This window comes from Micromys minutus, assembly GCF_963924665.1.
Source record: "Micromys minutus genome assembly, chromosome: 10".
NCBI classification, from domain to species: Eukaryota; Metazoa; Chordata; class Mammalia; order Rodentia; family Muridae; genus Micromys; species Micromys minutus.
Window position 1 is genome coordinate 4,714,360 of NC_137979.1, and position 19,135 is coordinate 4,733,494.

At 41.1% G+C, this 19,135-nt stretch overlaps 1 protein-coding gene across 3 annotated transcripts in view; it reads right to left on the bottom strand.

The window, feature by feature from the left end:
• Positions 1 to 19,135, bottom strand: part of SEC24A (SEC24 homolog A, COPII coat complex component) — a 59,387-nt gene that overhangs the window by 13,019 nt on the left and 27,233 nt on the right. For all 3 annotated transcript variants that reach the window (XM_080924451.1, XM_080924450.1, XM_080924452.1), the window contains 9 exons: positions 17,288 to 17,397; positions 14,653 to 14,765; positions 12,711 to 12,829; positions 9,973 to 10,028; positions 8,720 to 8,926; positions 7,654 to 7,774; positions 6,148 to 6,306; positions 5,089 to 5,262; positions 819 to 929 (listed from right to left, as the gene is read on the bottom strand). In XM_080924451.1, coding sequence (XP_080780577.1) covers positions 819 to 929; positions 5,089 to 5,262; positions 6,148 to 6,306; positions 7,654 to 7,774; positions 8,720 to 8,926; positions 9,973 to 10,028; positions 12,711 to 12,829; positions 14,653 to 14,765; positions 17,288 to 17,397 — 1,170 coding nt within the window. The remainder of the gene's footprint in view (positions 1 to 818; positions 930 to 5,088; positions 5,263 to 6,147; positions 6,307 to 7,653; positions 7,775 to 8,719; positions 8,927 to 9,972; positions 10,029 to 12,710; positions 12,830 to 14,652; positions 14,766 to 17,287; positions 17,398 to 19,135) is intronic.

Sequence of the window (19,135 nt, forward strand, 5' to 3'; positions counted from 1 at the left end):
CCTCATTAATACGCAACGTGCTTTTGTATTTACCAAATGGAGAAACTATCAATATACCGAGTCATAAAGTTTCTTTATGGTTCATTATCAATAACTGTTTGATTTGTACACCTATTCACCTGGGCTGCATAGAATATTTTTGGGTCAGTGGGGTCAGTTGTGAGGGGTGCAGATGTTTAGGAAGCCTGTCACATGTTGTCGTCCATGTCAGAGCTCATAGAGCATATTAGCAACAGTCGCAACAGGTGCACACACGGAACATCATGTAAGACGTGCTCACGTGAGGAGCTGGAGAAGTGGCATCAGTTAGGAGCACTTGTTGTTTTTGCAAAGACTTGGGTTCAGTTCCCAACATGGACACGGCAGCTTACAGCCATCCTTAACTGTGGCCCTAGAGGTTCCATGTCCTCTTCTGCCTCCTCAGGTACCAGGCACACAAATATGCACAGATATACATATAGGCAAAACACCAATAAACATGGAATAGAAATAATTTAAAAATATCTCTAAAAGTCACTTAATGGTGGCTTAGGGTCAGTGAGGGTAGGAGGGAGCACTCATTGGACATGAAATTCTTTTGGGGTGATAAAAATGTTCTAAGATTAGACTGTGATGATGGCTATACAACCATAAAGGTATTAAAATGATAGAATTGCACAATTAAAAAGGCATACATAATTATGCCTCAATAAAGCTCAAGCAAAACAGGCGCATGACCTGTTCGTTCAAACAGACAAAAGCGCTTCAGGTGAAACAAAAATCCCTGAATGTGCTGGGTGGTGTGGTGTGTGAAATATCTAAAGGAGGAACAGTCTTACCCATATTGGCCAGTAACCCTGCAATAGCTTGCACATCAGCTCCAAGAAAGACTTCATTCAGAGTAGAAACCACTGGCAAACACAAAGTATGAACACGGATTCTTCTTTCACCTTTGGGGAAACATAACAGCTATGTCTTAAAAGGTTATGTTAAAGTCACTTCTTTTCCTTTAAAAGACTTTATCAGACAATCACTTTGCTTATTTATTTGCTATTTGTGCACAGAGATCAGAGGATAATGTCTACAAAGTTGGCTTTCTCTCCCACCATGTGCATTCCAGGGATCGGATTTAAGGCATCAGGCTTGGTGACTAGGCACCTTTACCTGCTGAACATTCTGGCACCTCTTAAGACCATTTCTTTTTTAACTTAGAACCAAGAAGGTCATATAGAAAACAAAATACCCAAGAAAGTATCAGGAAAAAAATTCAGTTTTCATATTTTAACTATGAAACTCTTCTTGCTCACGTTCTTATTAAACAGGCAGCAGAACTGTAGTTGGCAGCTAATAAAATACTAGCTTTTCTTCTCTCCTCCAGAACAGGATCAAGATATAGCCCAGACAGGCCTTCAACTCACAATCCTACTTCTTCAGCTGCCTGAGAGGTAGGATTAGAGAGGTTAGCCACACGACTATGTCTAGGTCTAACAAATCTGCCTTTAAAAAGATTTTAGGCTAGGTGTGGTGATGCATGTCTTTAATTCCATAACTCGAGGCAGAGGCAGGTGGATCTTGGGATGAGCCTGCTCTGTGGAAAGTCCAGGACAGTCAAGACTATATTACAGAGAAACCCTGTTTCAAAACCCTAACCCACCCCAGAAAAAAAGTTGTATTACTTTCGGCTTTCTGAGTGTTTTGCCTGCATGTATGTCTATGCACCATGCTTGTGCATGGTGCTGGAAGGGATGGGGCACCTTGGAACTGACGTTACAGATGGTTGTGAGCTGCCGGGTGGGTGCTAGGAAACAAGCCTGGTTCTTCTGGAAGAAGAATCAAATTCCCTTAAGTGTTGAGCCACCTCTCCAGCACCAGTTCATATATATTCAAAAATATTTTTAGATGTTTTTTGTGTATGAATATTTTACCTGCATGTATATATGTGCACCATGTATGTGCCTGGTGCCCTCAGAGATCACAGGAGGCAATGGATCCCTTGGAAACGGGAGTTGTGGGTGGTTGTGAGCCGCCATGTGGGTATTGGAAACTTAACTAAACCAGGGTCTTCTGCAAGAGCAGCAAGTACCACTGAGCTATCTCTCCAGTTCTCCATTTTATATGTATTTATTTGATTGGTTTTTGAGACATAATCTCACTCTGTAGCTCTAGCTTTCCTGGAACTCATAGACCAGGCTGGCTCAAACTTAGCGATCTGCCCGCCGCCTCCCTCCCAAGTGGTGGGTTTGAAGGTTATGTGCCATCATGTCTGGCTTATATTTTTTAATAAAATATTTTTTTAATTAGTATCTCAGTACCTTTTCTTTGCTAATTGTAACAGCAATCCATGAATAAAAAGAACGATATGAAAGCCTCTGGATGTGGTTGCTCACACTTAGGGAATGACCTGATCAGTGACGGCCACAGCCATGAGTACCTTGTTTTTCTTTATCTCCTCTAACTGCTTCTGAATTGTGAGCATTTGCTTCTATGTCCGTTCATAAAGAGGTGCGGACCTTACTCTTAACGGTCTAGTAAACTTTCTGCATTCCTCATTAACATTTTCAAAGCTAAGATCCAATAGGAGTATTGGGGACCGTCTAGGCAGTCAGGCTGGGGTGTCAGTCATATCTTAGGTTGGGAAGCTGCATTTCTGCGCTTCCTGTATACTCAGGTAATATTTATTCCTTTTCAGGTTTCTGAAGGGGTTGAAGACTGAATAATTAGTCTCACAATTAAACTTAAGTTGTTTAACATTTAGAGAAATGTTTTAAGTCTAAGAAGATATTTTTAAATTAATAATGCAAATTAGGAGAAAAATTAGTTTAAATACAGAACTCTGAACTCACTAGGGTAGAATAGATAATAAAATACTTTCTTGTGAGTTGCTGAATACAAACAAACTGGATCATTTGAATGTAACTCTTACTTAATAATTTTCATAGTTGCTCCTACTGTATGTTGTTTATTTTTATTATAAGATAAAACCTTTTTGGGCTAGAGAGATGGCTTAGCAGTTAAGAGCATTGACTGCTCTTCCAGAGGTCCTGAATTCAATTCCCAGCAACCACATGGTGGCTCTGGCTGTACTGAGATCTGGTGCCCTCTTCTGGTGTGTCTGAAGATAGCTACAGTGTACTCAAATACAAAGTAAGTAAATAAATATTAAAAAAAAAAGAGAGAGAGAGAAAACCTTTTTATTTAGATATAAGGGGAAATGTTGCTACACATTGTAAGGCTAAATACTGGTCCTGGTTGTACCCAGTAATGAGAAAATTCTCATATAGACCCAAGTGATGCTATGTAACGCCCCCCCCCCCCAAGTTATCCCCGATGAATAAAGATGAGCAGAGCCCATGGCCCGGCAGAAGAGAGGTAGGCAGGGTTTCAGTACCAGGCTTGGGATCTGAGGCAGGATCACAGAAGGAGGAAGAGAAGAAGGTGCACAGAGAAGATTCCATGGGGTAGGTGAGTCATGAAAACATGGCCACGAGGGCGGCCAACTGTAGTTAAGAATGGCTCAGATGGAACATGACAAGTTATAGCTCAGGGTTATTGATAGCGAAGTGGAAACTAATAACGTAAAGGTAGATACCTGCTCAGCTCTAGTGCACTAAAGGCTTATTCTAAATATAAAAGATACCTTTTTATCTGAAAACGGAATGATCTAAGGTGGGGTAAAAACCACCCAATTGAGATTAAACATTTTCTACAACACTTATTTTCAGTGCTGAGCACATGTTCCACTACAAGTTATAACTTTAGCATCACTAATACATTCTGTATTTTAGACAAAGTTTCATATTTCCCAGGCAAGCCTCAAACTTGATATGTAGTCAAGAATGCCTACTGGTCTTTCTTCCTCGATCTCCCAGTGCTGGGATTGTAAGTGTCACCACGAAGCCTGAGTTTTGCCTGGCGATAGATCTGGGCTTTGTGTATGTTGGGCAAACACCGTATCAACAGGTCCAACATCTCAGCATAATAAAGGGATTTTTTTTTTCATTTTAGATGTAGTCTCTCTATATAACCCTGGCTGGCCTTCAAAGCACAGGGGTCCTACTTCTGCCTTCCAAGTACTGGGATTAAAGGCATGTGCCACCATCCTCTCTCCACCTTGTGAGTCAAGACTGTCTCTCTAACATCATGGCACCTTTCCTTTGCCATTGCCCATAACTGCAATGTCAGAAATGTCAGGTTAGTATTGTTATTTTTGGTTCTGCGTATTAAATCCAGGACCACACTTTAAGACAGACAGACAGTCAGATAGACAGACAGAAGATGAGATTATTATTTCTACTAGGCTAGGTAGCCAACATACCCCTGACCTCTGCCACACACACCGAGGTCATAGCCTGTACGGAGTGGGCTCCACACTCTGTGCAGTCTCTTCAGCCCTACTGTGATTTTTTTTTTCCTACTAGGATTTTTGAAGATTTAGTTATTTTTATTTATGTGTGTGTATTATGTATGAGTGCCACATGTGGGTGGGTGACCACAGAAGCCAAAAGGTTTAAGATCCTCTGGAGCTATAGACAGTTGTGAGCTGCCCCATACAGGGGTTTGGAATAAAAATCTGGGTCCTCTGGAAGATCAGAAAGCACTGTTAACCACTGAGTCATCAATTCAGCCTAGAGAGAATTTTTTTTTTTTAAACCAGAATGTCTGATCATAGATAAATATCTGTTACTAGGAGTAGTGGGTAGTGCATACCTATAATGCCAGTTAGGAATCTGAGGCAGGAGGAGCTCAAGGCCACATATGGTGGTCTTGTCTCCTAAGGGAAAAAAAAAAAAAAAAAAAAAAAAAGAAAAAACTCACAAAGATCCACCTGTTGAAGTCAATAAAACCATTTCTTTTAAAATAAAATGGTTTAGGAAAATAAAGACAAATCTCTTGACTACCAATAATAGCAATAAGGTTCTTATGAGTACAAATGATCTGTTGGCTCAATAGAAACGAGTAATTATAAGAAAAGAGTAGCATAAGCCATAGAGACAGCAGCACACTACAAACTCGCTCTGTCCTTAAACTCTGCTAAGTCAGTCATGAACTGTGCACTTACACATCTGTTGAGAGGCTAGGTCTCAGCTGGGTGTATGCAAACAAACTTACCTTTACTGGATGTATATAAGAGTGCTGACTGAAAAGAAACCAGCTGAGTGTCGGTGAGACTCTCTTCCACCGACATCTGCACTGCATACCCAGCATCTGGGTTCACATTGGGAAGAGACAATAAGTCTGTAGAACGGACGAAGAAGTTCCCATGGAAAGTATGAATGGAAAGACCTAGAATAAAAAATGATCATCATGACCCTGATGTGCTTACTTATGGATATCTCATCCTACTCGTGTAGTAGACAGTAAAATAGCTTAGAGAAAACAGGTCACTCAGTGGTAATAGTGGGAAGACACATTTTCAGAAATCTGTTTGGAGGACACTGGCAGTATTTTATTTTATCTTTACTAGTTCATCTTTGTTATATATGTGCACTTAACTGGGAGGAGAGGGACACCTGTGCACCACAATGCACACACATGCGGAAGGAAAGGACACTGTATGGGAGCTGGGTCTCTCCTTCTAGCGTGTAGGTCCCAGAATTAAACTCAGGCTCTCAGGCATGGCAGCAAGTCCTCTGCCTGCTGAGCTGTCTCTCTAGGGCCAGCATCTGATTCCATATTTAGTACATGTACGAAAACTTTCTTGGAAGATTTGGCCCCTTTTTAAAAAACTAAAATAACTGACAGAGCATAAATGTACCGTTTCAATGCCCACAGTTCAGTAGTTCGAAATAAATTCATAATAGTCTCTATTTTTTAAAATTGTTATTATTTTAAATTATGTACATGTGCATGTCTGTGTGGGTTTGTGCACATGACTGCAGAAACCTACAGAGGGCAGAGACATCCGATGTCCTGGAGCTGGAGTTACAGGTGGTTGTGAGCCACTGCTGTGGTGCAGGAACATAACGTGATCATCTGCACGAGCAGCACGTGCTCTGGACTGCTGAGCCGCTTCTCCAGCCCTAAGATTTCCTGATTTTAAATAGATTTTTTCCCTTTAATTATATATTGTATTCACATTCTAAAACTCAATGTATCTCTGCAGGGTAAGTCCTGTAAGATACATATTTTTATCATGTACCCTCAATGAGGGAAAAACAGTGTTCCCACCTTTGGTGCACCGGATCCTCATGACTGCCTCAAATCCAATCTTCCGAGTGAGGTACCTATGCAGCTCCTTCTGTAATTTCTGTACTTGCACTGGGTTGTGCTGATGATGGTACGAGGGATAGTAATAGACACTGCCTGCTGAGTACCGAGAGATACAGCCTGGAAGACAACACACTCCTTTCAGTCACCATCTGATGCTCTCGTGTGTGACTGCGTTACACGATAGCTCATCTTTATTAGTTTACGTTAGCTGCAAGAGCATGTTAAGCCTGCGCATAGTACAGGTACCTACGAAGGACAGAGGCATCAAGTTCTCTACAGCTGGAGTTATAGGGAGTTGTGAGCCATAATGTGGGAAACATAATTTGGGCTATTTATGCAACACACACACACACACACACACACACACACACACACACACACACACGCCTCACATCTCAGCCTCTTAATACACTCCTCTAAAATAATAACTTCTAGTACTCCACATCAAAGTAACAACACACATTCTTCTCTAAATTCTCAAAGTACTGTCTCAAAAAAAGGAGGGGTGTGGGGGCACACACCTTTAATCCCTGCATTTTGGGGGCAAAGGCAGGCGGATCTCTGAATTTGAGGGTATCCTGGTCTACAGAGTGAGTTCCAGGACAGCCAGGGCTACATAGAGAAAGTCTCAAAAACCATAAAAAAAAAAAAAAAAGAGAGAGTAGCAGAGAATCAGGTTTAAGATTAAAGTGTCTGATAAAGTGACTGGTCAGCAGGTGGCCCAGGCATGGTGGCCGTGCTTATGGTCTCAGCTACTTGAGAGGTTGGGGGATGTTACAGTAGGGGGTGGGGAGTGGGAATGATCACTGAGGCCAAGACTTGAGTAACACTAAGACCCCATTTCATAAATAGAGAACTGGGCCAGCTTGAAAGCTCAGCAGGTGAAGGTGCCTTCCACCAAGCCAGACAGCCTGAGTCTGATCCCTGGACCCATGTGATAGGAGAGTTGACTCCTGTGAGTTGTCTCCTGACCTCTACTCGTGCCCACATATATACAAATATAAATAATTTAAAGCAAGAAGGAAAACTGAAGCAACAGTGACAAAAGATGAATAAAACTAACTCTCCCAAAGAATAAAGCTGATTTTTACCCAGTTCTCTATTTAGAACACTATTATAGCATCATTCTGGTATTCATTCAATAAAAATCTAAACAAACAAAACATTAAATAAAGTCACTGCTGGATATGACAGCACAGGTCTGTAACCGCAGCTTGTGGGAGGAGGTAGCAGGAGAATCCAGAGATCAGGGTTGCCTTGGGACCCATGGAAGTTCAAGGTCAGCCTGGGCTACCTGAGACTTTGTCTCAAAAACAAAAAACACAAAAACTCAAACAACAATAAACCCCCACAAAACAAACAAACAACAACCCCCCCCAAAACAACAAAGGAAAAAAGGAAGGAAAGAAGGAAGGAAGGAAGGAAGGAAGGAAGGAAGGAAGGAAGGAAGGGGCAAGAACATACCTAGAGAAGCCAAATCGGAATACTGTCCACTGAGAAGGAATAAGTCAACAGCTGCCTGCTGCCCAGAACAGTCCAAGGCTAATTTCTTATAGAAGTCAGTGGATGGTGTCAGGTGTATTTCCTATTAATTATAGAACATAAAGAGACATTTTTAAAGTCATCAAAAACCAAATCCATAGTCAGGTTAATAGCACAGTGTTAAAGCACTTACTGAAGCTTATGTTTATTCTGTTTACTATCAAAAAGAAATACCTGAGAGGAAAAAACCTGTCAATTATAATAATTATTAAAAGACAAAGGTAACTACTATTTTCACTTTAGTCTAATAAATTCTCCGTCTGATGAGGACATGGCATGTGTTTAGTCTGCTCAGCTATCCTAAGAGTAGGCAATAGCACCAACTCCTTTCGTCTACAGAGAAAGAGGACGTAAGGAATCAGCTACTCAAGTGCAACCTCTCTATCTAATAGGCTTTAGAACTTAAGCTGTCAGGCCAGGAATGACATGGGAACTATGTTATATGGTGGACCTGCTTTTTTCTTATTTTTGGGGGAATACAAATTCCTAACCTTCTTACATAAAAAGAGCCCAGAAGAAATCCTTGTTAGCCTATTAATCTACCAAATTATGTCCATTTTTTTCCTTTGGTTTTTTGAAAGAGGGTTTCTCTGTGTATACCTGGCTGTCCTAGAATAATTCACTCTGTAGACCAGGCTGGCTTCAAACTCATAGAAATCCAATTGTCTCTGCCTCCCAAGTTCTGGGATTAAAGGAGTGTACCACCACTGCCCAGCTCCAAATTATGACCATTTTTAACGGTTATTTTGGTTCCACTTTGCCTCTAGCAAATTAATTCTTAGTCTTCCAGACTTTCTCATCAAAGCCAGGCTGTATTTCTAACAGCCTAAAATATTAAAGCTAATGAAGCACAGATGTGTCAGGCAGGTGTAGAGAGCAGCAGAAGTGAAACCCTTTACTCACTACTAACTGTCCCTCCTCCTCACATCTGAAAAGGAAAACAAGTGAAAAACAACCACGCCATACACCGTACACCAGGTGGTCTAACCTTAGCAGATGATCTTTGGTTGGGTTCCTCTCGAGGTTTCAGGGCTCCTACACCAAGTGTTGGGAGTTGTGTTTGGAAGACAGACATTCGACCACCAGTTGGTGACATCAGCTTAAATGCAGCCTGAAGAGCAGGACCCAAGGCACTCTGGGTCTCCAGCGTGTTAGTAAACATTTGTGGCAACGTTTTCAGTAAATCTTGAACGAGCTTGTGAAATAAGCAAGAAGACTCAAGAGTGTTACAATGAAACGTTTTCAGTCTGTCATTATTTAATACAACAGACAGGACACTGACTCATGATGATGGTCTAAGGACACTACAATAATGACAAGAAAGCCATTTTAAGTAAACATTATAAATTGGCAAGCAAGACATCAAAACTGGGGCCTTACAGTTTTTGCACATGCAATAATCCAGCAAGACTGTAAGTCCAGAATGTATGCAAAAGAACCATCACAATTTAGACAATTATCTACTTTAAAGCCATGAAACATGGCTTTCTCCATCACTTTTACATACTTTATTTTTTAAGTTCCAAAGTAACTTTAACTCTTCCCTGTTGCAAAACCTAAATATCCAGTAACGATGCCAACTAGTAGTATTACTATGAAAGAAAAACAAAGTCAAAACCAACTGCCTATTTAAGTTAGGTTGTACAGATAAGAGAGAATTAATGGGGAAATACTCTGTGCTGAAGCACAGTCTCCTCTGACAACAGTGGAGAGCACAGACTTGCTAGTTAAATGTTACCCTACGGCATATATGCAGGTACAGGGTAGACAACATCCCCCCTCAGACACATTCTGTTCACCTCTCACTGTATTATGTCATGGCAATTTCCAGGCAGGTAATAAGAGTTTCTTCTGAACTGACCCAATGACACTCTGTGAATCAGAAAAGCAAAAGCACTGAGAGCAGCCTGGCTACGTGCTTCCGTGCAGCGACCAGCAGCGGTCCTTCAGTAGCCCTCCCTCTTCCCACATGGCCTGGCTGCAGCACAGGCCTCCAGGCGCTCTTCCCTAAGGAAGAGACTCAGACTTCAGCTCCACCACAGCGAACCTGCTGCCTTAGAGTAAAAACAACCAGTACAAGGCTGACCTCAAGAACTGTCCATCTAATGGACGTAAACTGAAAGTAGATATAAAGGGCTACATAGCCTAAAAACATTGAAGAAAAGCAAAACTTAAAGTTCATTTCAGAAATATACATTCAGTGTTAGAATTAAACATGGCAGGTAGGAAAGCATGCCTTACCTCTTTACTTTCATTTAAGTTTACTAGTAAGTTCTCTGGCATAGGTATAAAAACATCTGAAAGAGTAAAGAAGCATTCATCTTATTATTTCTTTTCTCTCAATTTTTTTTTTTTAAGACAGGATTTTACTGTGTAGCCCTGAAACTCTTAAAATAGAGCAGTCTGATTTAAACCTCACAGAGATCCACCTGCCTCTGCCTCCCAAGTAGTAAGATTAGAGCTGTGTGGTTACTAAGCCTTGTCAAAGACACACTGTTAGTATGAGAAGGACAGCTGTGAGGCTGGAGAGATGGGTCAACAGTTAAGCCACACAGGCTGTTCTAGAGGGCCCAGGCTCAGTTGCCAGCGCACACATGGCTCAAAACCATCTGTAATTCCAGTCCCTGGGGATCCAATACTACTTTCTGGCATCCCTCTGAAGGCACTTACAGAACATACAGCAATGCTTTGTTTTTATCTGAAGTAATAATCTACTAATATTTTCCTTGTGCAGGCAATACTTCTTCCTGCAGGAAGCTGCACAGCAGTGCCCCTACTAACGGTACTACAGAAGGAGATGAGCTAGAAGGCACTCCATCACTTCAGGTGAGCCTCTTGGAATATCCATTCTTTCTTTGGTAACGTTTTTGTTTGTTTAATTTTTATTGCTCTCCTGCTGTGTATGCCAGTGCATGGGGAGGCCAAAAGACAGCCTTGAGTAGCATCTTCAGAAATACCACCTACTTCCTTTGAAACAAGATCTTTCTTTGGCCAGGAGCTGACCAACTAGGCTAGACTGCCTGGCCAGCAAGGCCCAGGGATCTGCCTGACCCTGCCTTTCAAGTCTGGGATTCCAAGCACACCACCACGTCTGACATTTTTTATGTGTATTTCTGTGGATTCTGGAGGCAGAATCAGGTCCATTGACTTGCAAGGCAAGCACTTTACTGGCAGAGTGCCTTAGTCCCCCATCTGGCTCTGAGACAGGGTCTCACTAGGTGACCCATGGCCTGGGTCGTATTTCTGCTTCTGTCTCCCTAGTGCTGAGACCACACATATACAGTACAATGTCCAGCTTATAAAACACTGTTTAAAAAAAATCCTGTTCAAGGACAGCCTAGAGTGCATGAGATCTTGTCTGGAAACAATGTCTTACTAACTTTTAGGAACTTCATAAAAAAATCTTTACTTTTTGATAAGTGAGCAAACAAACATGTAAACTCCTTATAACTCTTCATGCATACGTTTTCTTCCGAGTTTGATTTCATCAAAGTAAAGAAATTTAATTCCTAACAATAATATGTTTTTAATTTATTCTCCATATTAAATTCTTTATTAGGGTTGGGTTACGGCCAAGTAGGTTAAGAACATTTGTTCTTCCAGAATATGCTAGTTCAGATCCCAGCACCCATCAGGAGCTCGCAACTGCCTGTAACTCCAGTTTCAGGGGATCCAGTGACCTCTTCTGGTCCTGCTGACACTAGCAGATACAGAGACACATATTCATGGATAAAACAAATAAAATTTTAAAAACTCATTATCAGGGTCTGGAGAGATAACTCAGTGGTTAAGAGCACTGTCTGCTCTTCCAGAGGTCCTGAGTTAAAATCCCAACAACAACCATCTATAATGGGATCTGATGCCCTCTTCTGGTGTGTCTGAAGACAGATATAAATAAAATGAAAACATCTTTTAAAAAATTCATTATCAGATACATAATTACAAGTATTTTTTTCCCACCCTATGGGCTGTTTTTCTTTCTGTAAAAGTATTCCCTGATAAACTGGTGTTGCTTTTCTTTTGCAGTTCTAGGGACTAAATCTAGGGCCTTGCATATATGAAGGGAGATTCTACTACTTAGTGACATCCCGGCCATGAAGCCCTTTAACACAGGGCTTCATTATGTACTTCAGGCTAGCTTCAAATTTCTGCAATGCCTCCCAAAGGCACTGTATTACAGCTACATGCTACCATACTCGTCAAAAGTTTGTTTTTGTTTTTGAGACATTGTCTCACATATTCCAGGCTGTCACAGAACTCTCTATGTAGCTGAGGATCCTTCTGCCTTTTTAAAAAACAAAGCAAAACAAAGAATAAAAACAGGGCTTTACTATGCAGGTCTAGCTGACCTGGAACTTGCTGTGTAGAGCAAGCTGGGCTGGCCTTGAACTGTTAAGAATACCCCTACCTCAGCCTTCCAAGTACTTAGAATTACAGGTATGCTTGACAGTGCTTAGCTTCTCTTATTGAAGTATTTGATGTTGAGACTGAACATTTTTATTTTTCTGTTATTGTCTGTGTGTATGATGTAGATATGAGTTCAAATGCAGATGGAGGTAAGAACAGCTTTCGAGAGTCAGGTCTCACCTTCCAACCTTACTGAGACTGGCTCACTCTTGTTTCTGCTGTGAACTCTGAGCTAGCAGGTCTCAGAATTTCTGAGTGATTGTCCTGTGTTTTCCCCATATCCCTCTGGTCTCTGATGAAATGAGGATGGACTTAAAGACGTCCGTAACTCTGTCAGTCTAATAACTCTACTCAGGATTTCACTTCAGCTTGACCCTGTTGCTACACTCAAGGTTAAGGACACCCTGGGCTATATTATTTAGTGGGTTTAGCTCTGGGGGAAAAAAAAAAGACTTCTCTTTATTAAACTAGATTCATCTCACACATTCCTGACACACTATAAACACCTCAGCAAATATTTCTGAAAGGGGAATTCTCCAGGCAGTTCAGTGAGTTTACGAGTATACACATACCGTCAATATCTGAAACTATTAGCATCTGAGGCTGGGAGAGACCTTCCTGAAGACTGTAGAAATGGATTGTGCTATCAAATGTTATGAAACCGATTTTTGTCCTAGTGTTGCCAGGAAGCCTAGAAACAAATTCACAAAAATTTTAATCATTGTTCACACACACTCACACACACCACACGTACATTCCACACCCCCCCCCCCGTCATATGTAAGCATGCCCTGTAATAGTGCAGAGAGTAGCCCAGCACACACAGGCGTTTACAGCAGCTAAGGTTTACCTGCTGTGAAGCCACCCTGCTCAAGAGAAAGAGCAAAAAACCAACAAAACGCAGCAAAAATGCAGCAGTTTAAAATCAGCTACTTCTATAATAAAGGTATAAATAATTTTTTGGTATATGTGAGGTTTTTAAAAACCTGGAAAATATGTACAAAACTGGGCCCAAATTCAAGTTATTTTATAAAGAATGCTAGGAGCTTCAGATTTAGATCAGGTAGAGAACTTGGCATAAGGCTCTGTGCTCAGTCCCCAACATCACAGGAAAAAGAATGCTTCAAAAAATTGTGATATAGCATTTTAAACTGCATTGTATTGGCTGGAGAGATAGATCAGTGGTTAAGAGCACTAGCCCAGTTCAACTCCCAGCACCCACATGACAGCTCACAACTGTTTGTAATGTTCTCTTCCGACCTCTTCTGGTACCAGGCACACACGTGGTACACACACATACATGCAGGTAAAACACTCATACATGCATTAAAAAAACCCACATCTTAATAAAAGAAAATTAAAATGCAATGTAAATTTAGCTATATCTATTTAAAACAATTATATAAACATTTTCTATTATTTAATGCCTTTAAGAACAAAGAGGATGAAAAGTATCTTTTAAAGGATCCAACATAGAACAAAATTTCTTAGTGGTAAAGGAACTAGCTTCCAGCCTTTTCCATGCTTGGTTCCCATGTCCAGCTTAGACTGTGAGATACAAACACACAGAGGAGCACGAACGCCCTTGGCCAATGGGGAGTTACTCAATTTGTGGGGAGATCGGGACTTATACTGAAAAGTTACACTAATTTTTACACGTTATATCCTGTGTAAATAACATTTAAAACAGAGGCAGAACTATGACAACCAAATGGAGCACGTATAAACTATTTGAATTTTTACTCCAGGGAGCTTATGATGCAACATCGGTTGAGACAAGTGAGAATAACAATGATAAAGGAGAACAGAGCTCTTGTCTACAACCCAGCACTCAGGAACCTGAGGCAGGAAGATTGGTAAGAGACCAGGCTGGCTGAGGCCTGCCTTGACTGCAAAGTAGCATCTTATACTTTAAAGGTAAAATGGTATGATGGCCGAGATTTGCTTGAAAACAGCCAGGTGGTGCTGGGTGAGACAGTGCACACTTTTAGTCCCAGCAGGAAGGAGGCAGAGGCAGACAGATCTCTGTGAGTTCAAGGCCAGCCTGGTCAACTGGTTACAAAGTGGGTTCAAGGCCAGCCTGGCTGTTACATAGAGAAACCCTGTCTCAGACAAACAAAAAAGAAAGAAAAAGGTCAAGCAGGAAGGGGTGGGAAAGCGGAGCAGACAGCCGAGTGTTGATGGTGAGAGCACCAAGAGCTCCTCACAGTCCTCTTCACACTTACACAGGGCCAAGGAAGGCCTAAAAGAACCCATTATGTGGTCCTTCAGAACATAATTATGTAAGTACTGGGTGTCACACACCTTTAATCCCAGCACTTGAGAGACAGAGGCAGGTAGATCTGAGTCTGAGGCCAGCCTGGTCTAGAGATCAAGTTCTTGGACACCCAGGGCCACACAGAGAAACTTGTCTTAAAAACAAAAAACAAAAAAACAAAAACAAAACCCCCAAAACTTAACTGTTTATTCTAAAGACACTATCTGTTTCAAATTAAGCTGAGTTAAAACACTTACAGATCCAGATTGTCTAACAAACTCTGGCAAACTGAATTCAAGTATCCAGTTTCTATTGCGTTGTGAGAGACATCAAACACAAAGAGGTACACTGGAGGTTGTGGTGGTCGTAACTAGAGGGAAAGAAAGAGTCAATTAAATATACCCAGCAGTATTAAATTTATATTTACATGATGAGGTGACACACAACAAAACTACTACATAAACAATACTAAGGGCTAAGTGGAAGCAGCAGTGGAGCCGCCCCCGAGTACAAATGCACTTCATGTCTACCACGAGGCTTACAAAGGACCTAAACTAGCCTATTTAAGCTGTCCTTAGAACATACTTATAGACCGCTGAAAACTAATTGTTCAATTGAAGATGCTATCCACTTCCAGTGTAAAGAGAAGTGTCTGACACAGTTCAGAAGAGACTTCTCTCGGCAGGAAAGAACACATGGGCTTCTGACAGTACTGGCGACACTGTTACTGTGCAGGCATTCTGCCTGCATATATGTGCACCATGTACACACAACCTGGAAGACAGAAATGCTGGAGTCCCTAGAACGGGAGTTACAGGATGTGAGTATTGAGAACCAAATCTAGGTCCTCTGGAAGTCTACCACGGCTTTTAACCCCTGAGCCGTCTCTGCAACAACTAACGTTATTACACTGATCCAGGAAGTACTAACACAACTGGTTACTTCATAATTATTTGACAATGTATACATTTAAGTTTACATGTCTATTGAGCATGTTTTTTCTTTCTCTCCTCCTCCTCTTCTTCCACCTTTTCTTCTTTAATGTTGTTTAAGACAGGATCTCTATGTAGCCCTGGCTGTCCTAGAACTTACTATGTAGAAGAACAGGCTGGCTTTGAACTCAAAGAGATCCACCTGTCCTTACATCTTAATTGTTGGGATTAAAGTTGTGTAACACCACATCCAGCAGATGCTTTGATTCTTTAACTTTAATTTGGCAGAGAACTGTTACCAATAACTTCAGTGACCCAATTAAAAAGAAAAAGACTGACCCCTCATAAAATTACATAGTAAAATAGACTAAATCTCATATATAGGTTAAAAATAATTACTATATACATCCTTAAATGGGGAGACAGCTCACTTGAAGTGCTGCCAGAGAAGCATGGGGATCCAAGTTTAGTTCCCAGAACCCATGTGAAAACTCTAGGTTGGAGGCATGAGTTTGTGGCCAGGGCTGAGGAAGCAGATAGGAGGATCCCCTGGGCCTTTCTAAGCAGTGATTCTAGCCTCACTGAGTCCCAGGTCAATGAGAGAACTGTTCTAAAACGCAAGGTGTGTTGGCTTAACCATACATGCCATAAATCCCAGCTTCTCTCAGGAGGCAGAGGCAGGAAGATCTCTAGGAGTTCAAGGCCACACACACACAAACACACACAGAAATGAATATGCTCATTAGACAAGTCAAGCTAGTGTTACATGTTAGCATTGTTTTCATACTCCTTTTTGCTAAGATACAATTAAGGCTCAGTAAGAGTATCTAAATCAAGAGATGTGGGCTTTTTGTATATATGTATATGTATATATGTGAGTGTCTGCATTGCTTACATGCAGTGCATAGAGAAGCTAGAATAGGGCCTCAGATCCCCTAAAACCACAGTTACAGGACACTGTGAGCTGCCACATGAGTGCTGGGAACTGAACTTGTGTCCTCTGTAAGAGCAGTCAGAGCTCTTAACCTTACCCCCTTGGTTAACAACTTCTTTAACTTTATTTTATGTGCATTAGTGTTTTGCCTGTGTGTATAAATGTGTAAGGGTGTCAGATCCCCAGGAAATGGAGTTACAGGGAGTTGTGCGCTGCCATGTGAATGCCGGGAAGGGAACCTGGGTCCTCTGTAAGAGCAGCCAGTGCTCTTAACTGCTGAGCCACCCTTCCAGCCCCAAAGCTCTTAGCCCCTAAACCATATCTCCAGGCCATCTTTTATTTGTTTTTGAAGATGATTTTATATAGCCACACTGGGCCAACACCAGTGTAATTTAGGCTTGAACTAATCCTCCTGTCTCTGCCTCCTAAATGCTGAGATTACATAGCATTATTTATAAAACACAGAAGTCTGATTTAACTGAGATATAAATATGATCCCAGTATTATGTTGCAAATTTCTTGATATAGACAAGATACTGAAGTAAAATTTCACACACACCTTTACTCTCTCAACATCTTAATCTAACTACAGGTGTGTATGTGCATGACATATGTGTGTGTGTGTGTGTGTGTGTGTGTGTACATGCACATCATGGCCCAAGTATAAAAGTCAAAATATAACACCCAGGACCAGGTTTTCCTTGCAGCTTTGTGTGGGTTCTTGGAGGGACTCAGGTCATCAGGCCTGTACAACAAGCATGTCTACTTGCTGAACAAATACTTTCTCAGCTAAAAAAAAAGAACTTTGTTAAAAGATACTATATTATTTTACTTAAAATTCAGTATAATGGCTGGGGGTATGGCTTACAACCATAATCACAGTACTTGGAAGTCTAAAACAGAATTATAGGAACTTTGAAGCTAGCCTCAGTTAACCAGCAAATACCAGGTCAACCATAGCTACATAGCATATCAAAAACAAACAAACACACAAACACACCTGCTCCAGAAAGAGAGAGGGCTTACCATGTACTCTGAAGGAGCCATAAACTCAATCGTAGCATTCTGAACTTCCGGTCTTTTGTGAGGTTCTCCATAAACTCTGGTTAAAGGGTTGTACATGAATTCTTCAGGAACTGTGCAACACAATTTATTAATAAAAAGATTAATTAAATACCCTACAGCTTGATTTTCATTAATTTAGGTATTGTGACTGTCCCCAGCACCCAATGTCCTGTCTAAATCCATACTGATTCTCAAGTAAGCTAAAAAAGATGATTAAAAACCCTTAACTGTAGGTGTTTTCCTAAATCTCCCAATTGTGTAGACATTAACCGCTGACACAGAAAGCTGCTCCCAGACAGTGAAGGTGCAAGTGTTTCAGAATAAAGCCATGAGGAATCAGCAAGTTTCATCAGCACCAAGTGCTTCTCTACAACACTAATTGCCTCTACTTACAATTTGCTATGCTCAGAGTATGTTCGGAATTAGCTGTCACTGAACCTAGTTTCCCAGTAATTGTTTAAAGATTAAAACCTTAGGCTAAGGGAGTCAAAAAAAAAAAAAAAAAAAAAAGAAAGAAACAAATTCATAAGGTGGTGCTTGCCTGTAATCTCAGCATGTGAGAGACCTAGGCTAGAGAATCACTACCAAGTTAGATGCCAGACTAGGTTACATAGCAAAAATCAAACAAAGGGCCAGCAAAATGGCTCAACGGGTAAGGGTGCTTGCTGCCAAGTTTAAACTGAGTTTGATCCCTGGAACCCACACTGTGGGTGGAGAGGACTGATTCCTACCAACTTGTCCTCCTACCTCCATGTGCATATTGTGGCATACATACCCAACCCCAGAACACACACACACACACACACACACAATTTGTGCATTACAGCACATACACTTAGGATTTTAAAGATGAACTTAATGATATTTTTTTCTTTAATTTTTATAAAGTAGGAAACATACTTGGTTTAGTTTTGTAGCCCAGTCTGGCCTTGGCCTTCTCAAGGGCTCAGATTACAGGCATGTGACACCACATTAAGCTAAGTCTCAACTCTTAATGAAATTTCTTCCAGAAAGACATTTAAAATTTCCCTTCTGTCTTTTTGAGTCAAGGCCTTATGGAGGCAGCCCAGGTTGACATTGAACTCTCTGTATGATACCCAGGATGACCTCCTGTCTCTGCCTCCCAAGTGCAAAGAGTTCACAGAATGCTGTTGGTTATATGATATCTTCAAATATAAATTATACAGAAGTCACTGAGGGAGCGCACCTCTTCAGTTACTGATCACACTGTGTTCAGCTCACCGAGTACTACCCTATTCTGTTCAAAAGCAGTGAGTGAAGAAAGCAGCTATTACTCTATGGGCTTGTTTGTTTTTAATCCTAGGGGAGGGGAATCACACAAAATAATTTCAAAGTAAAAGTATTTCTGGTTAGAGACAGTTTAGCTGGCAGAGTGCTGGCCCAACAGAGGAGGTCCTGGGCTCCATCTCCAGCATCCCATAAACTAGGACCAGCAGCATTCGTCTGTACCGCCAACACTCAGGAGGTGGAGGAAGCTCGAGGCATCCTTAACTGTACAGTGATTGAGACTACTCAAAATAAAACACAACAAAAATCTTACCCCACACTGTAAACTATTCCATTCATATGCTCAATGTAATAAATATAAAGTATGGTCTCAAAATGCTAATTATCCCATTTCTGTCTCAAGGTATGTATATTTCTAAGTATAAAGGTATAAGAAGTTAGTGTTAGCGATCTGAACTAAAGGACTGATTGTCTGTATACCAAGTAAATGAAAGAGCTATTTTTCTTTGAGACAGGCTCTCACCATTACTATCAGACTTGTGAGTGGCTAAGATTACAGGC